General features: G+C 43.4%; 1 protein-coding gene across 3 annotated transcripts in view; it reads left to right on the top strand.

Annotated features, from left to right (window-relative positions):
- The first annotated feature begins 24 nt into the window (after positions 1-24).
- Positions 25-23,678, top strand: part of LOC124997249 (potassium channel subfamily T member 2) — a 35,937-nt gene continuing 12,283 nt past the window's right edge. For 2 of the 3 annotated variants that reach the window (XM_047570820.1, XM_047570819.1), the window contains exons 1-14: positions 25-474; positions 9,515-9,594; positions 10,279-10,381; positions 10,692-10,754; positions 11,598-11,646; positions 12,087-12,146; positions 12,894-12,968; positions 13,728-13,811; positions 14,204-14,298; positions 14,927-15,107; positions 18,919-19,083; positions 19,619-19,755; positions 20,279-20,342; positions 21,570-21,678. In XM_047570820.1, the coding sequence (XP_047426776.1) occupies positions 386-474; positions 9,515-9,594; positions 10,279-10,381; positions 10,692-10,754; positions 11,598-11,646; positions 12,087-12,146; positions 12,894-12,968; positions 13,728-13,811; positions 14,204-14,298; positions 14,927-15,107; positions 18,919-19,083; positions 19,619-19,755; positions 20,279-20,342; positions 21,570-21,678 (1,354 nt within the window). In that variant the 5' untranslated portion in view covers positions 25-385. The remainder of the gene's footprint in view (positions 475-9,514; positions 9,595-10,278; positions 10,382-10,691; positions 10,755-11,597; positions 11,647-12,086; positions 12,147-12,893; positions 12,969-13,727; positions 13,812-14,203; positions 14,299-14,926; positions 15,108-18,918; positions 19,084-19,618; positions 19,756-20,278; positions 20,343-21,569; positions 21,679-23,678) is intronic. The other variant, XM_047570821.1, reaches the window with a different exon arrangement.

Raw genomic sequence — 23,678 nt, 5'->3', positions numbered from 1 at the left:
ACTCAGTGCGTCCATGTGGAGCTGTATCAGGGAGGATGGTGGCGCTGAGAGAGGCAGCCAGTTGCTCTCCAGCTGTCACAGCAAAAGTGGAGCCTCCCTTACGGATGAACATCCTCGACCTGTTGCCTCCGTGTGAAGAAAAGTAGAGCTGCGTTGTGACTGGTGCCAAAAAAAAAAGAGAGAAAGAAATGCATTTTTTTCCTGTTAAGGGAGGGTGGTCGAAGACGATGCCATGAGGGTTATCAATGTTTTTGTTATTCGTTTACGTTTTGAATAGCAGAAGGAAGGGCGACGGAGTTGGCTTTGGAGGGGAGATCCTTCTCGGCGTGGAGGTGCGGTTTGCGGTGGTATTTGTCTCTGTCTCTGAGTTTTGAGGAGGAGGACCATGGTCGAATTGGAGAAGGAGGTTCTCCCTTTGCCTCCTCGGTACCGGTTCCGAGACCTGTTGCTCGGGGACTGGCAGACCGACGACAGGTAAGAATGTCCCTACTCGAAACGTTTACGCACGGCGCGCTCATCTGTTGCGCATCGGTGCGCCATGAGAGCATCATGTCACACTGCCTCAAACTCACTAGTTTTGCGTATACATTTTGCCTTACTGATTTCTGAATGTATGGATACGTTTGATTTTATTTTATTTATTTATTTTTGTGTGTGTGCAGTTCTGTTGTAGGCTAACGGATGGTGCAACAGGTTTACTGCCTCTACCCGTGTGCGCAGTTGTACTGTAATACAAACATCACATCAACAGTATACTCAGCATAGACGAAGTGACTAAAAAATATCTAGGTATGCTCATGTCACGAAAGTGGCGTATCTTTGCAGCGGTTTCACATACGAAACCTCAAAAAAGGATCCACCAGAAATGAAAAGAGCGGTGAGTAAAGTGGTGAATACCAACAGTATTAACTATGATACCAACGCTGGCTTCATTTCTGAGGTTTACGTTGGAGCATCTGTCACCTGGACCAGCTATTTCAGGGCGCCCTCTGTAACTCGCAATTAACCTTTGCTTACACTCAATTGGGCACCACATTGGATATGCTATGATATGCATTGCATAATTTCACTATTTCATTATGCTGTGTAATGGAAAATCTTAACCTCCATTTCATGCCTGATTTCTCTTGTTGCTAGGTGGAAAAGAGACACAAATTGTGAATGTGGACGTGAGAAGGTGTAGTTCGTTATAAGTATTTTTCAAAATCAAATAAGAATATTACTTATAACACGTCCTTTAGACATACAGTGTCAATAGGGATGTTTCATACTATTACTACTAGTGTCCGTCTATATCCCCAACCGCTGAAAGGGTTTTGTTCTGCACAGCTGAAGTCCAGACAGGCCTGCTTGCCCTTCTGGCCTCCAGTAATTTGTCAGCTATTGCCCAAGGACTAATGTTTCAGTGCAGTGACCTCGGTCACCTGATTACAGAGGTTTGTTGCTTCTTTCTTGGAAGGCCACAAGACACAAATGAGCCTTTTACCGTCTCTATAAAAGGCAAGAGACAACGGCTCATGACAACACAATGGAGGTTGCGCAAGCATCTGGAAAGAGCTGTGTGTATAACCACTGATATGCTGTAATACCTTTCGCACAAGTGATGGTGATTAGTGCTTCAGGGATGTCTGTTAAAGACTTAAAGCACTTATTCCGATCAATGTTGTGTATTATGCATGTTCTGTTTATTTAGGAAAAGCTATAAAGTTCAGTGTGACCATGCTTCCCTTATAAGGCAGAACCTGTACTACTAAACCTGCGTGTTTCAGAGCATCCTTCTGAATGAATGCTTGCAAATGTTAAGAGCACAGAGAATTATGAGGTGCTCCAACTGGGCACAGGTGCACCGATGGTCTCGTACAGTAAGACCACACTGTAGCTCAAATTTATTTTCACATATGTATGCATAGGTTATCCCCCTGCTCCAGATACACATGCATTGGTGAGCCCTATAATCATTGTATCATTGTCATCTCTCTGTGCACCTCACTTCTCGTGGCGCCCTGATGTTTGTGTTTAAATGTCCGTACCTCTTCTCCATTACTGTTATTTGCACCTTAGCACTGATTGAAGTGCCTCCAGTATTACACCTTTCACCCTCTTAAAACCTCTCATATGTCTCAGGAATGCGTTTTGCCTTAGCTTCTGAAGTGGCCTCAGCAAAGAAATTTCTTGCAGACACTTTTAAAGATGGGTGTTGATTTAATCATGTATTTCACACACGTCCTCCTGATTGTACAATTTATTATACCCACAGTGCAAGTCCCATCATCTGTCTATGTATAGCCCTTGACAAATCAGCAGTGATTGTATAGATTTATTTTTTTATTTTTTATTTTTTATTTTTTCGACAAATGGGAAAAAGAAAAAAAGTTTTCTCTTTGGAGACTGAAATAACACTTTTGTTCCAGACTGGATTTGAATGGAAGTCTGTTATGGGAAGTGTGGGTCCAGTGACCAGTTATTATCTGTGTGGTTCTCACAACTTTAATAAATGCTGTGCCTGCCAATTGATCGGTAAGTAAATATGTGTCCTTCTGTTGCAGAAATGTGTTAGGGACAGAAGAGTAGGAACACGTTAATGCCGCCGTTCTGATTCCAACAGCACCATTTATATTTTCTGGCAGTGAGTCAGAGGCTTCGGTTTTGAGGAAATGCCAGATGACTAAACAATTAAACACAGATCTTTTGCAGGCTGATGAGGATTTTGCCACTCACAAGGGCTAACTGTTGATTTTATTTTTTTTGCCTTAAAATCCTTGAATCCTGACACAGATTCCTTCTTTTTGTTGGTATCGGTATTAGCCAGACATTTGTTTTCACTACATCACACCTTTCCCTCAAAATCTCCAATTTTGAATTGGCCAGTCTTCTACATTTTGAGAGCACTCGAAAGAAAGAAAGCGTTTTCTGGTAAAATGCTCAGCAATTACTGTGTTCCAGCATTGCAGAGCAATATTGCATTCTTCTCGGAGTTGATAGCGTGGTCTTAACAGCCTGTAAACGCACACGACTCCCATTACAGCTCACATTCTATGACTAATTTGTTAAAAGTGAACTGAAATACGACAGAGTCTCCTCTGCTCCACAATAGAGGGCCTCAGTGGGAGCTTTTGTCTGACTCCTGGATTACCATACAAATGACAGCCTTTTGTCCTTAAAACAATCTCATATTGGCTGTCACCTCCACATTTTCTCTCACTCAATCTCTGTCTCAGTCCGCTCTCAGTCGGCCTTTCTCCCCTATGCTCCTATTCCTCTCGCTTAATTCCTTCTGACAAGTCTTAATCTAGTGAGGCCAGAGTAGACCGTGATCCATCAATACTGCCAATATCCATGCCAGTTAGTTTTACGATGCTTCGACTTGGCAGTGATGTGGAAGCCATTTCTTTCTTGTGTCATTTTCCTCCATATCATTCATAAGATAGTTTAAAAAGCTGATAGCCCTCTTTGCTCTTCTGCAGCAGCAGAGAGCATGTATTATGCATCATGTGAGCTAGAGGGTCTTAGCGGCGCACATGTCTTGGATGACGAACAGAATCATTCAATGAAGAGAAGAGGCAGTATTCCTCAAATTCTGGGTCTGGATGAAAGCGAGGGGATAAAAGGGGAGCAGGTACCTCATAGCCTTATTCATGAATCCTGTGCTTGTCCTGCATATAATATAATATAATATAATATAATCTTGCATCGAGAGTGAAGCCGACACATGATACCAGCAGTACGAAAAAAAAATCCATCAGGAGGACCTGCACAGTTGGGGCATAAATTGTTGCCAATAAAATCAAAGCAGCAGTTAAATGTCTCCTCCTATTAATCATTAAAACCGCCTCCAAAAAAATGACGTGTTAATCGATACCGATTGAGGAACGTAGCTGTTGCGAGTATAGAGCTGAGTGGGACAAAGGAGAGGGGCTGGTGGGAGAATGGAGGGCTCACGTGTAATCTGAGTGTGTGGTTGCATGGTTATTAAATGTAATGCACACTTGCTAGCAAGATCAGGAGCAGTGTTACAGTGCTGGGTGTGTCGATGAACTCTTGGTGCTTTTATTTTTAAGCTTTTTTTTTTTTTTTTGCTACCACAGGGGCTTAATAAGCTTTATACTGGATTTCCTATCCAGCCTGTCCGTTTCTGATGAGCACTGTCAACACTTAGAGCCTTCCCGCTGTGGATACTAACACAGTCATGGGGCTGACTAGCGCGGGCCCGAACACTTTTGGGCTCTCGCAGTGTTGCTGCTGTAAGGCCTGTGGCATCAGAATGGGAGCTGCTGTGCCCCTCTGTTGAGGAAGATCAGTAACGCAGTTATCCACTGATTGCGGCGTCCCCTTTTCCCCAAACTGTGTTGGCCTGATACGCCACAGGAGTTGCCTTTCAAAACCACGAAACTCCAGAGACACCAGGGACGGGCAACAGAGAGGAGTAATCTCGTGTTTCACTCCTTTTCCTTATCTCCTTCAGAGTAAGTCGACTGCGGAAAAAGATTAAAATCTCACACTGATTCAATCACATGTTTGATGTGCATGTCTGGAGCTGATCTAAGAGGCAGCGAGATAGGATGTCATAGAGCGGTGCAACAATTCAAGTCAGACTCTTGTTTCATGGCAGGAGTCACATCATTAGTAAATGATAGGCTTAAGTGGTGCATCTCCGGAATTAAGACAAGAATTATTTTCCAAGTATGTTCTGCTCCTTCTGTAGGTAAAAAAAATAAAAAATCTGATGAATGTATCAGCACACACTCCTAGCCAATAAGCAGTGAATGATTATCACAGGGAAAGGGTGAGGCAAGGCTGCTTACATCAGGGAGCAGGGGTGGCAAATGACTGGAGTACTTCCACTCATGATATATGGAAGGTTTTAATCCATGGGAATCCAGAGGTTGTTCAGGGAACGGTTCACAGAAAGCTCTATACTACGTGCTTTACTTCAAATTTGTTACATATTTCTTGTAAACGATTAACATTTTCCTGTTGTACTTTTCCCAGACCAGTGAAACAAGAGGCAGTGATTGTTGCAATCTGTGGCAAAATATGTATTTTTTTTTTTTTTTTTTTAGTTATACGGTTAATGAAACTAACTGAGTTATTATGAACATACTTGCCTGTGTCAGTTCTGTGTTAGCCGTGAGCGGCGTCAGAAGATTCTTCTGACGTTGTCACATCTGGCTCCTCAAGTCAGTGTTTGCACTGTTAAGAAAAATGTGCCTTTCACAACAACAGATTGATTTTTTTTCTCTTCAGCAGGGATATGTACACACTTTCCTGTTACTTTTTCTTCTTCATTCTTTTCCACCTGCCATCACCACTGTCTAATGCATTTGATGGCTGTGTATCTGGGTCAGGGACAAGCTGAATCAGAGGACACCTTGCGACCCTATGGCGATGTTCAATTTATTTGCCTCTTGTCACCCCATTGAATGTTTCCTGCCCTCAGCTGCTGCGTGTTATTGTTGCGTGCCTTTGTCTCCCTGTCACAAAGGAGCTTTCATTCATCTAAATAAGTGAATTTCTCCTCAGAATTTCTCCATTGAATGGCTCTCCACAAACCAAAATAGGATAGAAAAATGGAGTTCCTGCATCAGTTAATTTAGCCACAGAATTGTTTGTAAGACAGGTCCGATCTCCTAGTTCAACTAATTGGAGATCAGGACAGCTCAACTACCCATTCCACCTTTTTAAGTGTTAATTTCCTTCAGGTCATGTTCATGTTCGTAATTTAATAATGGACCCTTGGATTGGTAGGGAAGCTTTGTAATTCTCATGGCTACCCAACAACAGTAATGAATATCTTCACAACCCTGAATGGCTAAAGCAGCTAGACATTAAACACAGTTTAGTTAAGTGAATAAATATGTGAATATCTCTTTTCATGGCTGCTTGTGAGTAACATTTACTGAGAAAAAAAGAGCCATGCATACAGTGGCTCATATATAGAATGATTAAATTGGTATGTGGTGGAGGTTTATATATTTTTTAAGTTTTATTTATTGGAGCTTGTTTCACTTTTGTCCACACTTAATCTGACTGTGGTCATGCCAACAGACTTCAGACTTTTGCCTTAGACTTTATTTGTTCCAGAAGATTTGTTTCTGTACACAGATCCAACGCAACAGAAAATTTGACAACACAAGAAAGTGCTCAAATCAACACTGATTTACAACATTAGACATTGGTGGACATACATGGCAGACACACAAAGAAGAGAGAAAAAAATGAAAGCAGACCTGATAAAGAATTTGATGTGACTATAGCATAAATCTGTGTATTTACATGTGCTCACAGTCATGGCTTGGTGACAAAAGGTACTTAGAGCAAGGGGGAAAAAATCATACACCTCGCCCACTAAGTTGCCATGACTATCAGGAGACTGTCTGGAATTGTTGAGCACAGGTGTTGTGAAAGATTTATTTCCAAATGATAGTCTTCAGCTTCACAGTCTGTTAAAAAGCTGAATCCTTGTAGAATATCCCTGTCCACTCTGCCTCCGTTTCCTTTAATGCACGCGCTCCATACAGCTTGGGCCCATGGTGGCAGTGATCATTGAAGGGATCCCATCCTACGTGACGTCTGAAATGCTTCAAGTGGATCTTGTGGGGCTTTGCTGTGTGTTTGGGCTCATTATCCTTCTGCAGACCGGCTACGGTTTTTGAAGAGTGACAAGTCATCGCAGGCTTTTCTCGCAGCGTTTGAAGAGGCTTTGAGATCTTCATTCATATGAAGAAGCTTTGGGGTATAATTATGTGTAATTTTAGAACACTGGAACCATTTTTTCAGGCTTTTATTATCGCGTTATTTACATGAAAAATCCAATTAATAACCAGATTTATTATTTCAAAGGCGTGTGCTGCGTATGTAATTGATCATTTGTGCTTGCGTTTCATCCATTGAACAAAAACAAAACTTTCAGTGCTATAACTATTTCTGAGTTCCATGTGCAGGTCGTGATGAGCCAGTACCGTACTGCTGTGCGTGCATAGATTTGGGCTTCTGCAGTCTCTTGCACTGTGTCATTAGATGGCCAGTGCTGTGTCATTATGGAGCACGGGCATGGGTGGAAGCAGCAGGGGAACAAGGTTCAGCACTCTCGCTCTCTTTCTCTCTGAAAGATCCTCCTCCGCATGTCCCCTTCTGTCTGTCCATCCATCCATCTGTTTGTGTCCGTTTATCCGCGTTTATCTGTGTTTTTGTCTTCTCCACAACTTACATTTGTAATGCTCCCACGGCTCAGCTTTATTTTGCCATGCCCCGTTCTATCTTGGTTTTGCCTTGTAGCTGTTACTAGTGTTTTTTCACTGAAGTCTGTGAGATGATCTTCGTTGACTCTAAATAATTAGTCCAATAAGCCCTACCCCTTGAATGAGAAGCGGAGAACAGACAGAGTGGGGATTTCTACTTCACGGTGAATTTGACATGATTCTTGATTCAACGTTTTTGTGATGTTTCCAACACATCGGTGGCCTGAAGCAGTTTGTCTCAACAATTATCTGATATTTATGGTCCTTGTTGTTTCTGCAGGGGCCACTGTGGCTGCTATGTGCTAACTGCCCAGAGGTGCCATTGTGCCTTTGTGTCTTTTATTCTGAAATAATGCCCCTTTATGAGTTTTTAATGAGTTTTTAATGAGTTTTTCTCCTCCCTCCTCCTTTTAGATTAAAGTTGCCGACTCTCAATCTCTGCTACGGCTCAACTCTTTATTTTTCCACTTTACTCGTCATCCGCAGTTGCACACTCAAGTGGAACAGCTCATGCTTAGAAAAAACACATCAAGGGCAAAGTGACCTCTGTAATGATCCTCGTCTCCTGAGAAGATGTCACTGCTTTTCTCACGGAGTTGAAAGAGGCTTGGAGGACATTTGTGAGTGAGGAAACCCGCGGACGACTGCATTTATGAACGCTGGGGAGGGAGATGGAGATTTGACTGCTCAGGTTAGAGTCGCTCTTTGAGCCAGACATAGTGGAGCATTTCAGAGCTGGTAGAATGGGGGATGTTACACCTGAAATGCAACTAAAACAATTAAAAAGAACAGTGTGTATACACCTAAACCTAAAGCAAAGCAAGCCAAAATATACAGGTTGTGACTTTTGAGGGAAGGGGTGAAAAGTGCACTCAGCTACCGTGTTTTTATTCTAAGGATAAAGCGGTATCCTCTAAAGGACCTGGAATGATTTGGCACACATGGGCTTTTTGCGTGCCCCGGGGTAGCCGTGCTTATCTGTGTGTTTTTCTGCCTTCCGTCGTGTGTGCAAACGCATTATTGTCGGCAATCTGCTCAGAGCAAACGGGAGCCGTCAACAAGTTGCAGCGGGGCTCTCGACTCCGGCTTCAGCTCCGAGGGCTGAACACGCGCAAGTATGTGCTGGCTCACATCTGCTCATGTGAGAGGGAGGGAAAAGACAACGAGTTCAGTGTTGCCATAGTAACAAAGAGAAAAATTACCCCCGCCGCCACCCCCAAATGTTGCTGGGAAGGTGTGTTGGTTTGGCTGCGTATGTGTGTGTCTGTGCGTGTGTGTCTGGCCATGTGGGGTGCTGGTGTAGCGTCATTCTGGAACCCCAGGAAGAGCCCCCCTCTCCCCTCCCACTCCAACCCACCCCATACCGACACTTCTTCCTCTTCCTGCAGACAGGAGAATAGACTGCAGTTGTTCTGCCTCTCTTTCATCTGTCTGTGTGTTGTGAGGAGACCACCAGTGTGCCGGGCCCTGGTGTTTTTTTATCCTCGACCTGAGTCATCCACTCTTCTCTCTTTAGGATGAAAGGAGAGCTACTGAGAATTCTACCCTGAGGAGGCCAGACAGGAAATGCAGTCACCCACAGTCTGTCTGATTATGTGTCTGCTCACATGTAAGAGCTGTCAGCGGAGCGTCTCTCTGTCATTGTCATCCTATCACTTCATGTGAATACACGTCGGATGGACACGTGGTTGATCTAACAATGCTAATGACTGGGTTGCAGGTGTGAATTGTAGACCTGTGTGTGTGTGTGTCTGTGTGTGTGTACAGTAGGTGTGTGCACATGTGTCCCGAAAACAGGAGGGTGCCAGAATGGAAAGGGAGAAAGAGCAGTAATTATGGCCTCCCATGTTCAGCAGAAACATCAGAGGGAAGTAATTTGTTGCTCTATATTTAATCAGTGGAGATAACGAGACTGACTGCAGCTGTCTGGGCCTATGGGCAGGCGGACAGGCAGGAACACCATTTCCTCCAAAACCCATTAGTCTTTAATGTAGCCAGCCACAGTGCCTTATTTCCATACTTTTCTATGTCCTAGTAATTATTATCACCCGTTTTATCTTCAATTTGCTCAATCGTATGCCTTTTCTTCCTCACCTTCAGTCTGTTCTGTTTTATCCCCACTTATTTCCTCTATTCTCTCCCTTGACCCTACTCCATAAAAGAAGCATTTCATCTCTCCGTCACCTGAAGCGCCTCCTGTGTACTTTTTTTTTCTCTCTCGCACCCTCATTATCACCCCCTTACTGACTCTGTCCATTTCTCAATCCTTCTCTTAGGGTGCAGGTAGAGTTCTATGTGAATGAGAACACTTTCAAGGAGCGCCTCAAGCTGTTCTTCATCAAAAACCAAAGATCCAGTGAGTTGCTTGTGTTTGGGCCCCTGCTCTGTCCGTCTGTAGTCACAGAGAGTTTTCCGTCCTCATGTCCTGTCCTCATTTCCACGTGCCTTCTTGCTCTTGTTTCCAGTTAAGGAGATGTGCTTCGTTTTACTGTGTGATGTGATGTCATTCTTGCTCTGCATTTCATCACCAGTTATTTCAGGCCCATTGTATGTGTCTGTGCAGTGTTTTATCAGTAGACTCATTCCTAGAACCACACTTATATTTATTTTCCCTTCAACGCATTAAGCCATTGTTGAGAGCACAATCGTCTTCGTTACTTATTCAAAGTCAGCGTTATCTGACATGATTTCAAATGAATGGATGGAAAACTCCAGCAGTCTTCTGCAGTCAGGGTCAAACACTCGAAACATAGATTTCCAGCCTATATTAATCAACTATGGTTGAAAACGTTTATTGAAAAATGAGACCAATTGATGCAACTGCTCGACAATTGATTGCAGATGGCCGAGCTTCTTGTTTGTTTGTTTTTTTTGTTGTTGTTGTCTTTTAATTTGTGCTCAGTCTTTATCGTAGCTCTGTTCGTGACAGGTTGGACATTACATAGCTTACATCGAGAACAACATTAAATCAACTGCATCATTAAACATTCTGCCGCAGATTCTCCTTTTAACGACGGCTTGTATTATGTTTGAATTGCAGGTCTGCGGGTGCGAATGTTTAACTTTGCTTTAAAAGTGCTGAGCTGCCTCCTCTACATCGTCAGAGTGCTGCTGGACAACCCGCAAGAGGAGAGGCTGGACTGGTGAGAGAAATGGCGATAACCGGGGCTTAATGAGGTGAAACAAAGTCTCTGTGAGTGTGAAGGCCTGATAGCAGGAGCAGGAGCACCAGGTCAATAGATGAGATAACAGTGTTGGTATTGGGTATCCAGTAAAAGGGTTGTGTGTGTGTATGTGTAAGGTGGGTGATGAGAGGGGGGAGATGCAATCAGGAAAGTAAACTGATATTTGCACTGAGCAGTGGCAGTGTGAGGTCAGGTTTTGGTGACGGGGATGCTGGACGATGAAGTTGTATTCATTGCTGTTCATGTTGTTTTGCCCCCCCTCGTGCAGTGTGAGTGGACTAAACTGCACCAAACAAAACACGTCCGCCCGTCCCCGGAGTGAGTTTGACTGGTAAGCATACGAGTCTCTAATTGGGAGGGATGGCTTCGGCCTGCAGACACAGACCACACACCCTGGAGGACTGGCATCTCTAACACCGCCTCGCTCATCGGAAATGTTGTATAACGCAATCGATGCAACTTCACTCAACTCATGCAATCCACAATGTTGACATTAAGCAACGCAGAGCCACATCCGTTTGTCATAATCCAAACGCATTGATTTCCTGTCGGCATAAAATGTGTTTAGAGTCAGTGCAGCCTAATCAGCAAAGATCTAGTGGATATGAAGCAGGTAATATACAACACACAGGGAAAGAGAAAAACTGTCAGCGTACATGGACCTTGAGGCTATGACATGTCTCCTGCTCAGGGACCTATTGATCTAATTGGTGGCTGATGACACTGGCTAAGCTCTGGCTCCAAATGAATAAGGAGCCTGACAGAGCAAGCTCAGGAAGGGGATGGGCCGCCTCTTGCTCCGGGCAGCAAACTCGTAGCATCGGTGGAGATAGCACTCATGGCAAGCAGCCACGAGGAGCCCCAGGGTGTCTTTGAGAGAAAAAACACAGCCTTTCCCTCACAATAAGGCTGTAAATTTCCATTTGACGGTGTGAATATTACTTTTCTCCTACAATATGAGCATGGCGGCAGCTGCGAATCCTATTGTTGCTCAGCTGGAAACGCCGCGATTAAATTAAAATAGTGACATGAGTTGTGTTTACGGTCCTTGCGGAGTGTGTTGGCCAGAAAAGAATTTTATTATCTTGTCCCTTTTGGTGTCACATGTCTAATTTGTGCGTTTCTTTACCTCATCCGTCTCATCCGTGTTCTGTCCTTTTCTTCCACTGTATAGGAAACTGATCATCTGGGTTGACAGACCTCTGCCGCTGTGGGCTCTGCAGGTCAGACAGATCATTACACTTCTGTGTAAACAAAGCGGCAGTCTGTTTACACTCATTTCTGCATGCATGGATGCACACACACGGGTGCATGTCAAAATTTCGGTGTTCCCCACGTGAGTTTATTTCATTAAGGTCAATTCTTCAGCACTCTCAGATCTCGGAACACACTGATATTTATTCACACTCGTGGTGCAATTCCACGCGCATGCTGCACACATGAATGTGTACGATCAGACACAGGGCCGTCTCTTGCTTCACTTAAACCTTTTTTTCCTCTGATGCTCAAACATCAGCACACCCACTGATTCCGCCCACGCTCTCCATCTCTGCGACTCCTAATTTCTCTTTCCTCTGGTCTCTCTCTGACAATTTCCACTCCCCTCTGTGTCGGCGTTTCTACAATATCCTCTCACTGTTTTCCTCCTTCTCTCTTTCCACAGGTGCTTGTGGCTTTCATTAGCTTCTCGGAAACGATGTTGCTCGTGTATCTCAGCTACAAGGTGAGCCACTCGTGCCCCCTCCCCCCTCCCTCCCCACCCCATGACCAGTCAGAAGCCTTTTGTGATGCCTGTGGCGTGTGTATGCGTGTGGGTGGGGAGGGGGATTTGCACGGGATGTGAGATACTCGAGGGTCAGGTTTGTCCACTCTGCACTCCGTTGTGTATTAACTGTTGATGCTTCCCTTTCTCCAGTGATACTCCGCCTGTGCCCGTGCATTTAACGAAACACTTTGAGGGACTTGAGGTTTCCTCGTTATTGTCCTGTTATGAACCCGTCAGGAACACTTTAGGGGAGGCCCCTGTGTTGAGGCGGTGGGGGACCGATCCATCAACGGGTTGCCCTTCCTTTGATGTCCTTGACACTATAAGCCTATGAAGGGCTAGCTCTGCAGATTACTCTGGAGGCTAGAGGCCTTAGCATTTAGAGCTGACTGATTCCTGTGGACATGGTCTGTGCCTGTCCACCTACACTAGTCAGATTCGGGTCAGCCTTTAGCAGGCGGCAGACACATAAAAACAGCCACTGCTGACATCTTAATTGAACAGCAAGGCTTAAACTGAGTAATGCTGCTTCCTTCAAAGGCCACAAGGGAATTGTGTAACCCCTACACATCCTAATCTATTCTATGGAGCAAAAGCTTGTTCTCTTTCCGTGCTCAGCAGTCAGGTCTGTAAAGTGGTAATCCCCCAAGGCCGCAGAGACAATGGCGTTTCCTGACCCCGTGTGTGTGTGGTTTGTGTTTCCAGGGTAACGTTTGGGAGCAAGTATTACGTGTCCCCTTCATTCTGGAGATGATCAGCACCGTTCCCTTCATGATCACTGTAAGTGGACGGATACAGCACGCGGAGCCTGTGGCAGCCATTTGTTATGGCCTTCACACACATATTATCCCACACCATTACAAAACACACACCACACTTTAAAGTATTGTTTAGTACCAGTTGTGCACCTCTACACACTGCAGAATTTGTAAAAGGGGCCGAGTAGGATGATAGATGGAGGTGTGGATGTGTGAGTAGGGATTGGCTCATTGTCCACTAGTTTCCTTTCTCCTGCTCTTTGTGCACACATATAATGAATATTAACACAGTTAATTCCTCAATAAATATATATCCATTTTTTGTTGTCAGATAATGAGGTTTCTGCTACATTTACCCGTGTGAAAATAAGAAATGTGGCAGAGCTCTGTGAGCCGAGGCCGTTGCAGGTGGAGGAGGGTGTTAACAATGTTTTTACATTGATTTTATGACACAGTGTCGACTCGATGTCAGCTCTGGCCTCACATGCCTCAGGATGATTTCACACAGCAAAAGGCGCGTTTGGCCGTTTGAACCCATGAAATCCTTTTTTTAAAATCTGGTAGCTCTATCGATATCAACAGCCGCGCTGTTGTCGTATTATTTAGTTTACACCTCAAAAACACATCGAAGTGTGAAGCGAATCTTTAACGCCAGCTAAAGAAATTTAGTGAAGATATTACACATGCTCGCACGGTCCCTTTCCCTGCCAGGGACTCCGGGACATATGGAAAAAAGTGATGAGACAGAGGCAAGCAATCTGAAGCTTTTTCTTTTTGACAGGTGATTTTGCCCTCCTTCAGAAATCTCTTCATCCCTGTATTTCTCAATTGCTGGCTGGCCAAGCACGCGTTAGAGAACATGATAGTAAGTGAAGCGTTACCTTGCTATCCAATTTTCCATTTGCTTTCGTCTCAACGTGTCTGTTATTTTTATTTTGCTGGCATGCATTTGCCCACTCTGTGTCTTCCATTTCAGCTCACCAGCTTTGTTTTAAACGCTCTTCTGTGAAGGTAAATCAGTCAGTAAATATTAAAACTGATGATGTGGGCCTTTCATAAACTCTTCTCGTTCCTTGTTCCATTGCTGCTTTCCAATAATATGCCACTTTGGTCTCATTCTTTATTGCATTTTAACATTTCTACCATCGTTTATTTTTTCCTGCTATCCATCAGATGCATTTTATCCCCATGTTACACATAAAAAACAAACAAAAGAAAACATCTCCACACATTCTACCTCTGTTTCTCTCCTTGCAGAATGATCTCCACAGGGCTATCCAGCGGACACACTCAGCCATGTTCAACCAGGTGGTGATACTTATCAGCACACTGGTCTGTCTTATGTTTACATGGTGGGTACCCCACACCGGTGACACTACACTGACAGAAAAAAAGGCATTAAATTTAGATTGGACTGAAAGTGAAAGGTGTCACAACCGGGGGGGGTGGATGAGCAATAGGCTGAGACACGCAGACAAATATGAGATAGGAGGTCGAAAAAAATGCTCCTCCTTGAGCATAGAGAGAAAAGACAGGAAGCGAAAAGGCAGCTGGTAACTGTGAGCGTGAGATAGTGCTCTAATTGACAACTGGCGATCGCCTCAGTGCTTCTGTCAGCTGGCTGCATATCTGGTGTGAAAGCCTTGACTTTGAGAGTTAATCCATAAAGCCTTATACATAACACGGATGAACCTCTCTGACCATTTCAGAACTGGAATTTGCCTGTTCACTCAACAATATCTTAAAGATTATGAATGAATGGGCTGCTTCCACCTGCTCACCAATACCCTAAATATATATGGGCCTACAGTATGTGCTATACATCTCTACACGTACAAAGTCAAACAGCTGAGAGAAACTGTCCTCCAAAGATAATAGCTGGCACCTATACCTTCACAGCATGTGAAGTCTCTTTTTCAGTCATGCTCACTTCCTTTTCTTACTTCCTCCATCGTTTCCCCTCCTGCTGAACCCCATCAGCATCTGTGGAATTCAACACCTTGAACGAGCGGGCAACAACCTGACATTGTTCGACTCACTCTACTTCTGCGTGGTCACCTTCTCCACGGTGGGGTTCGGAGACGTCACCCCTCAGATCTGGCCGTCACAGCTCCTGGTGGTCATCATGATCTTTGTGGCACTCATTGTGCTTCCCATTCAGGTGAGACACTACAGGCGCATCCTTTCAAACGCTCGTAGAAATAGATGAAAAGGAGATACGATTAGCAGTGAAGTTTGAATGTAATGGAATGTAGCAAGTTTCTATCCCAGTGCCTTGTGATGTTTCAATCCCTATGACAAAATGGCACTCTTTGCGTTGGAGTGGGGTTGGAGTGGTGAAAGGGAGGGCAGGCATGTCACTGGAGTCAACAGCATCTTTCTTTGATGTTTCCTTTATGACCCCACAATGTCTGCAGACTTCTCAGCTGCGGTGACTGGCATTCTAGACACACCAGCAGCATGTGCACACACACCTGTCTTCATCTTGCATTTAAATTGCTGTAATTTGACAAAGAGTTGACATGGTAGTGAAACCTCCCCCCAACATTCAGCATACAGGATGTAGATAAAGACACAAATCTCTTGCATCCCTTGCAAATGTTGCTGTTAAGCTGTTCTGGGCAGCTCCAGTTGCCAATTCAGAGTGCTTGATCTTCTGTTCTGTTGCAAGTTTCTTCAACATGATGTTCCCATAGTGATGTCAATTCCACAGCGTACGGCAGCTTGGTTGTTGGCTGGAGTGTTTGTGATTATGTGTGGTGGAAACACATGTCTCTTCCTAAAGTCCACGTCCATTCGAGTCTGCGTGACTTGCAATTAGTAAATCCAATTTGATGCTGTTGCACAAGCCTGAAAGATTTCAGTAGCAGTTAGCAGTAAGTTAGCAGAGTGTTTGCCACGTTGCGAAGCAACGCGTGCAGATTGTTTCAGATAACGCGTTAAAGCAGTGAGTTTTAAATAGCCATATTAAAATTGGATTGTTTTGATGAGCTAAGAGGTGAAATGTAGAAAATAAAACCTATTTTACCCATCACATAGCACAGACATGCTTTTAAAGGGATCAGGGGGAAAAAAATCCTCACCAGAATTAACAGATGGGATCGCATTGCTTCCTGATAAAAGCTGGTTTTTCTCCCTTAATACTAGCCACAAAATCATGTGATGACTCATTGCATCCTGTGGATTTACAACACTATTTTTATTTAGAGAGTGGCATGAGTGTCTTCTGAATTCACTCAAATCCCTGAGCCCCTCTCCTGTCATCCTGTCACTTAGCTGCTCCACAGAGAGAACCTCATGACAGCAAAATGAGGAACACACGCACACAATTTATTTTTACAGGGACTCATAAAACACCTTGACAAATACAACAGTTTCATTGTAGCAGTTGTTGCTCATATTCCTGTAAAGCTTTTATCCCTGGGGATGCTGCCATACTCGTTTGTTCTCTAAAAGCTGTGAAGGTGCTAATAAGATGAATTTCCTTCTGTCTCTGCAGTTAGATGAGGCCTCTCTGGGCAGGTGATCTCACAGTGCACACTACGAATATGTGAGACGTGTCGGTCAATGGCGTCGCATTCGCAGACACATACTGTGCTGAAAGAGAATGTGTAGGACTGCATCGTATGTATTCACAGTCAACCAGCTGTTTGGATTTTCTCCACCGTCTGTGGTCAAAAATGTCAGAAAACAAAAAAAATATGAGAGTCAGGATACTTTTACTGAATTTGCACGAATCAGCTCAAAAAGAAAGGACATCCTGTTCATCACTGACATAGCTACCAAGTCCCCCCCTTCACTCTCTCTGCATCTTTCATCCATAAATACCCCTTGACATTTAGAAATACCCCCCTTTATCCCAAACCTGTGTGTGTTCTTTGTGTGTGTGTGTGTCCATCTGTCTGTCGTGCCATGACCCGTTTCGAGGCTTCACAGGGAAACCCCCAGAGCACATCAGGATTCTGCTTGTGTCTTCTTCTTGTTGCTTCTATTGCTCTCTATTGGTTTTCCTGTACCTACAACTCACAAGAAACGTGCCTCTTGAAGTCGTTTTGTGCAATTTTGAGCCCTACAAGGATATTGATTTCAAAATAGGATAAAAGGTCAACCATTTAGGTAATTTATCTTGTTTTCTCCTCGGGCTCACCAATTAGCTCTGTCTTTCAAACAAATCTGAATAGACGCTTGATTGTAGCTTCGGAAATCCAATACATCTGATGCCATTATGACGTGGCTGCACACAACAGGCGGTGGAATAAACCACATTTGATTTTTGGATGTGTATGGTCTGATGATGATTTTAAGCTTCAAAGAGCTCAAGGCTTTATATTAACACAAAACTGCTGAAACACTGGTACAGCAGTGTGAAAGGTGCTGCCCCCCTTCCTGATTTCTTATTTTTTGCATGTTTGTCACACATAAATATTTCAGGTCATCAAACAACTTTAAATCTAAAGATAGCACAAGTGGTTAAAAATGCAGTTTTTGACAGATGGTTGTTATTATGTAGCAAAAACAAAATCCAAACTTACAAGGCCCTGTGAAATCAAGCTTTTGTGATAACTTGCAGTGGGTCTTTTACAGTGTTGTGGAGGAATTTTGTTCCAATCATCTTTGCCACACTTTCCAGCATGAACTACCTTTTTAAGGTCATGCCACAGCATCTCAATAGGAGACTCAATAGCCACTTTCAAGTATTCATTCAGTTTTTCTTCAGCCATTCAGAAGTGGACTTGCTGGTGTGTTTTGGATCATTGTCCTGCTGCAGAACCCACGTTTTCTTCAGCTTGAGGTCATGAAGAGATGGCTGGACATTCTCCTTCAGGATTTTTTGGTAGAGAACAGAATTCATGGTTCCATTTATCACAGCCCCAGACCATCACACTACCATCACCAGATTTTACTGTTGGTGCGATTTTCTTTTTCTGAAATGCTGTGTTACTTTCATGCCAGACATAATGGGACACACACCCTCTAAAAATTTCAGCTTTTGTCAAAATGTTTTCTGGCCAAACTGAGACCAGTCTTTTTACGCAGGTCATTTTTGCCCAGTGTCTTTCTTATGGCTTGCGTCGTGAACACTGACCTTAACTGAGCCAAGTGAGACCTGCAGTTCTTTCAGTGTTGTTGTGGAGTCTTTTGTGACCTCTTGGATAAAGTTTTCACACAGGGCCATGTTGGTTTGGATTTTTTCCCACTAATAAAAACAAAATCTATTTTTTTTCCCCCACAAAAAGCAGTTTTTGTGGGGGAAAAATAGATAAGAACATCAGGAAGGGACAGAAGAACAACAGTGGACAACAGCACAGAAATGAAATGTGTGTTTTGAATTCAGATTGATGTGGTGGATTCATTCCAACTGTGGCTGCTTAAGATCTGAGGACCTCCATTACAGCAGCTATTATGTTAGCATGTCACCTGTTTAGTATCTGTTTTATATCACACAAATTATTGGGATTCTTCAGGGGGACATTTGTGTGTTTTTGGCCAATGAAGGGTATGACTCTATTTAAGTCTACAAGCCCAAACTCTTCAGTCTAATCAAGTTGTTCCATTTACTACAAGTGCTCCTGGAGTCTTGAACTAAACCAACAAAAGGCACACATTGTATTTTGGGGGAATTGCTCTTTTCCTCCTTACACACTATGATATGAGGTTGCATCATGATGGTTCTTGCAGTTGAAACTGTTGAAACTCCTTACCGAGTGCTATGACACTCGGTAAGGAATTATTCCTGCATCATTTTATCTGTTTAATTTCAAGACCTCCAAAGAAGAAGTAACTATCAAATTCTATTCAGCTACCATCCTGAGCCAGATCTCCATTTATCTTAATCCCCCCTAAACACTTTCCCTAATCAAATGGAAACACTATACAATGTTTTCTTTTCATAAACCACCTGACTCCTGTATTCCAGCTAACTTAATCCACTTTCCATCTGTTGAATATGATGGATGTCATCCTAAATGCAGTTTGAGCAGCTGGCCTTTCTGTGGATGGAGCGACAGAAGTCTGGAGGGAACTACAGCCGCTACAGGGCACAGACGGAGAAACATGTGGTTCTGTGTGTCAGCTGCCTCAAGATCGACCTCCTCATGGATTTCCTCAATGAGTTCTTCGCTCACCCTCGGCTGCAGGTCTCTACAAATGGTTTTATGTAGGACAAGAGAGTGTTGGAGGGGGGGTCTTCTGTGTGTGTGTGTGGGTGTGTGTGTGTGCGTGTGTGTGTGTGTGTGTGCGCGTGTGTGTGTTGTCTGTGATAATCCTCTCCAGGAGCCAGAGCGGCTGAGGTTAAAGCGGGGGATTAATTTGACAGTAGCCAGGATCAAACTCCCGTCTTATTCAAGTTGGTGTTGGCTGTGTCTGTTTGTTTCTGGTTGCTTCCATTTGTGCAGATTAACTTCTTTGTCTGGGAGTGATTTTGATTGGTCCACTCAGCAGCTAATGTACAGATAACTGTGATTGTTTTTTTCCAGTTCTGCTGGTGGAATTTCAATCTTAGTTCTTAAGATGAATAAATGTACAGTACATATTTAATGGCTCCTGTAACCATGGTGCTTCCTCAGTATGTTTGTACATGGTTAATGCAATTTCACCATGGTGCATTTCTGCATACACTTTCTGCTTGTGTTTAGGCAGCGTTCAGTTGTAATGCAATTGATGTGTGTGCAGGACTACTACGTGGTGATCCTTTGCCCAGCGGAAATGGATGTGCAAGTTAGGAGGGTCCTTCATGTCCCCCTTTGGGCCCAGAGAGTCATCTATCTGCAGGGGTCAGCCCTGAAAGACCAAGATCTGATGAGGGCCAAGTGAGTCACTGTGACCGCTTCTACCAATGTTGTTACCCAAGAATAATTCTTCAGAAGTTAAACACTGAAAAACAAATGTCCCAAAATATACCTGACTAAAGGCATCTTAACAAGGAATATCTCACGTGTTGAAGCTGGAGCTCCAAATTTATCCCTAAAGCACCCACAGCATAAAAGTAACAGCTGTAATTATAGTTTGAGTCATGTTGCTTATTGTTTGCCCTTTGGCGTCTGATAACACAGACCTTAAGCTAGCTCCAGAAAGAAAGAAAATGAGCAAAAGGCGTGTTTGTTTAATCTCCCTGTCTCATCGCCTCCTACTACCTCATCTTTAAATGGTGTGGGCTTGAAAGGCGCATTGGTGCATTTGTTGTTCTATTGTCCTACCTTTTTCCTCCTTAATTCTCTCCCTCAATAACATGACAATACTGTCCTTCTTGTGTCTCATGGCTTCCCCAACTCTCTCTTTCTCTTTCTGTGTATCTTTACTGCTTCCATGGCTACATGCTCCACTAACCGCCAGGATGGACGATGCTGAGGCCTGCTTTATCCTCAGTAACCGGTTTGAAGTGGACCGCATTGCTGCTGTACGTTCCTCACCGCTTCCCTGTATTACTCCTGACACTACTCCATTCATCCATTGACACTGTGCATAGGCCACTATGTGTTTCCACATATTTCTTTTTTCAGGACTTCGCTTCATTACAAATAATCACTATAATGCACAATGAAAAAATAAAAAATAAATAAATTGTAATGTTAATTGAATGCTACAGCCCCAGTTTTGAGGGATTTAATAAATTAAATAAATGAACCCCTTAAGACCCAAATATCCACCTGCAAATAATAATAAAAAATAAATAAATAAAAAAAACTTGCTGTATTTGAATTGCTGTAGCTCACCAATGGACAAAATTCAAAGTGTGGCTGAACACTGGGAAGTTGTGAAAGGTTGGGGACAAAAGACCAGGGAGCCCCGGGAAAAGAGAGGTGTTTGGAAGAATTTGTTGGTAAAAACAAAGTTAGTTATACCTTTGAAATGTCACGAAGGTCTTCCAGACAAAAGCTCAACTTCCCAGTGCTGAGTCACTTAATTTTGTCAATAGAGCAAACCACTGTGAATTTCGGTAATTCAAATACAGCTGATGAGAACTGTATTAATCTGCACCTATAGCTATTATTTTCTAAACATGAAACACACAGCTGTCTTTACGTGATAATAAGTAACCAAAGTAAAGTAAATAAGTAAACTAATAAGTAACCTTCAGTATCACAGTGATTTATATCTCAGGTGTGTTGGACAGTTATTGTAATTTTAGAGGGTCTCTCCACACTTTGAGCCTTACATGTCTAAACAATTACTAAATTCATCAGTATGAAATTCAGACATTTAAGAAACCATACTTTTGTGATGTCCCTTAATGGTCAAGATTTTAATTTTACCAGCACTTGTTTCTGTTGTTACCATCTCTGTCAGGCCCAAATGTACTTGCCATGATTTGATGCTAATTAGCAAGAGGTAGCATGCTCCCCTTTTAGCTCAAAGCACTGCTGAGTACAGCCTCTCAGAGTAAACTCAGAGTTTTGTCAGCTATCTCACTTTCCATTGTCTTGCCGCAGCCTGTCATGAAATGTCAGTACTGAGTTACTCAGGAACAAAGACCGCTCAGTTGCTTTATGCAGCAAGTGCTGTAAGGGCATTATAGTAGAGCTACAGTCTGATGCTGCTAATGATGGAATTCCCACTCTGTCTGCCTCTATCTCAAACTTTCTTTCATTGTCTCTCTTCCTGTCACTTCATCTATCTCACTCAGGATCATCAGACCATCCTCCGGGCCTGGGCAGTGAAAGACTTTGCTCCGAACTGTCCCCTGTACGTCCAGATTCTCAAACCGGAGAACAAGTTTCACGTCAAATTTGCAGGTGGGCAGTGAGTGTGAAATGAAATATACAGGTGGTGATGTGAGATGTCAGCTAAGGTTGCATGTGTGTTGTTTGGGTGCAACTACTGTATTTGATCACATGGGGGGCAGGAAATAATGGAATGACACCTACTAAAATGTCCAAACTGACAGGTGACTTTACCCACTTGGTGGCTAGAACAGTGTTGTCAGCAGTCATCCACTGTAGATATTGTAAGCATTTTAAGTTGCTACTGCAGGATTGCATTATGCCCACCTTTGAGACTGAGCTGTCATGTCCGCACTATAGTTCCAGTGTATGTCATCAGCTGCCATGTCCCGTTATACTCCTGAGTGTGTCTGACTGAGTTGTCAGCTTGAAACTTGAAACGGTTCTTTTCTATCGTTGGTCTTGCAGCAGCAGAGCTGTCTGTCCTCCCAGCTCTGAAGAAGAGCAGGACAGATTGTCTAATCTTGGCTGTAAGCCCTCTGAGGGTTTCTGTGAGTTTTTCCATTGCCTTTTGGAGAGTGCGCCTTGTTCTCCTGCTCAACAGAAGATGCCAGTCAATCATCTGAGAGTGAAAGAAGAGAGCCCAAACTCTCTCTTACTCTTTTCTCTCTCTCTCTCACACGTCCCCCTGCCTACAGCCCTGGTGAGCGTCAAACTCAATTCTAGCTTGCCGCCCCCATCCCAGCTGTCTCTGTCAATGATTAAGGTTTTACTTTGCTACCGTGGCTACCCCTTTCTTTGATGGCTTCTGCTGTTGGTCTAACCTTGCAGACGATCTCTCCCTGCAGGCAATCCTCCTTCAGTGCTATTTAAACACCACCCTGCCGCACTCACGCTGTGGCCTTTGTTATAGCAAGGATGGAATTGTAGCGTGAAAAATGTGAAATCATGTTCATCAATTATCATCCTTTCTACAGTATCTGGTTAGCAGGAACCCCCGTGGGGAGGCTTTCCTGTGTTTGACATGTGTTACCTCAGTTAAGATTGAATTTGACCTGACTTAATGTGAAATATTAATTTACCACTGGGCATTGAGGATATTCTATGAATCCTCTATAGCTATGCAGTGCTGAAAACATATCTAGTAGGACTGTAGTATATCTCTATTGTGAGTGAAGTGTTTACCCTTGTTATACTGATCATAAACTGCATTTAATGCCCCTATGTAGACTGAGAGAGCAAATCCGCATGCACTCACATTGGCATGGCTGCGAGTGCAGATGACATGTTTTGACACCACTTTCAATATTCTCCCAAAGCGATGCTGTGGGAGGCATTAATGAGCAAGAGATACTAAATTTAATTGGATCTGCAAAAATAACTCGATAAAAGCTAAAAGCTCAATTTTCATTAGAAAAGATCTGTCGGTATGATGCGGCGGCTGGGCAGGAAACCCTGGGGTAACTGAGAAACCAAACGGAATTAGGTCCAGAGTGTCCATTGATTATTTTCCCGTTCATGTTTTGAGCAACAATGGCTGCCCACCCCCACCCTCCCCTCGTGTCCAGCTTATTGTGACTGCACGCTGTTGATAGCAGATCATTTATAAAAGAAATAACAGGCTACTGATTTAATTAGCTTAGCCAGTGCCCCTGAGGTCAGGTCTTAATTGGAATCTTACAATTAAGACCTGACCTCATTAGATAGGGATATATTTGCAAACGCAGGGTTTCACCTTTGGCAGCATTCTGTAATAACGCATATCTTTAGGAGATGGATCGAAACAAAAATAAAATATAAGACAAAATGAGAAACATTCAATTTCATGTGTGCTGACTATGTCTGCGCTCTGTGTATAAGAGGATATGAATGAGATTCCTACATGGAAACAAATCAATCTTTTCTCTCCTTTTACAGGCTTCACATATCCAAGCTATTGCTATAACCACAAGAGACTATTACGTTTTTGTGTGTGAGCTGCATTACAATGTGCTGCTTTTGGTCAAAAGTACATTACTACTTGAAAAGAACATTCAGTTTAATACTCGGTTTAATTGTCATGTTTCCTACTC

Source organism: Mugil cephalus, chromosome 20, assembly GCF_022458985.1.
Source record: "Mugil cephalus isolate CIBA_MC_2020 chromosome 20, CIBA_Mcephalus_1.1, whole genome shotgun sequence".
In the NCBI taxonomy this organism is placed as follows: domain Eukaryota; kingdom Metazoa; phylum Chordata; class Actinopteri; order Mugiliformes; family Mugilidae; genus Mugil; species Mugil cephalus.
The sequence above is the reverse complement of the archived record's forward strand: the minus strand, read 5'-3'. Positions and strand labels throughout refer to the sequence as shown.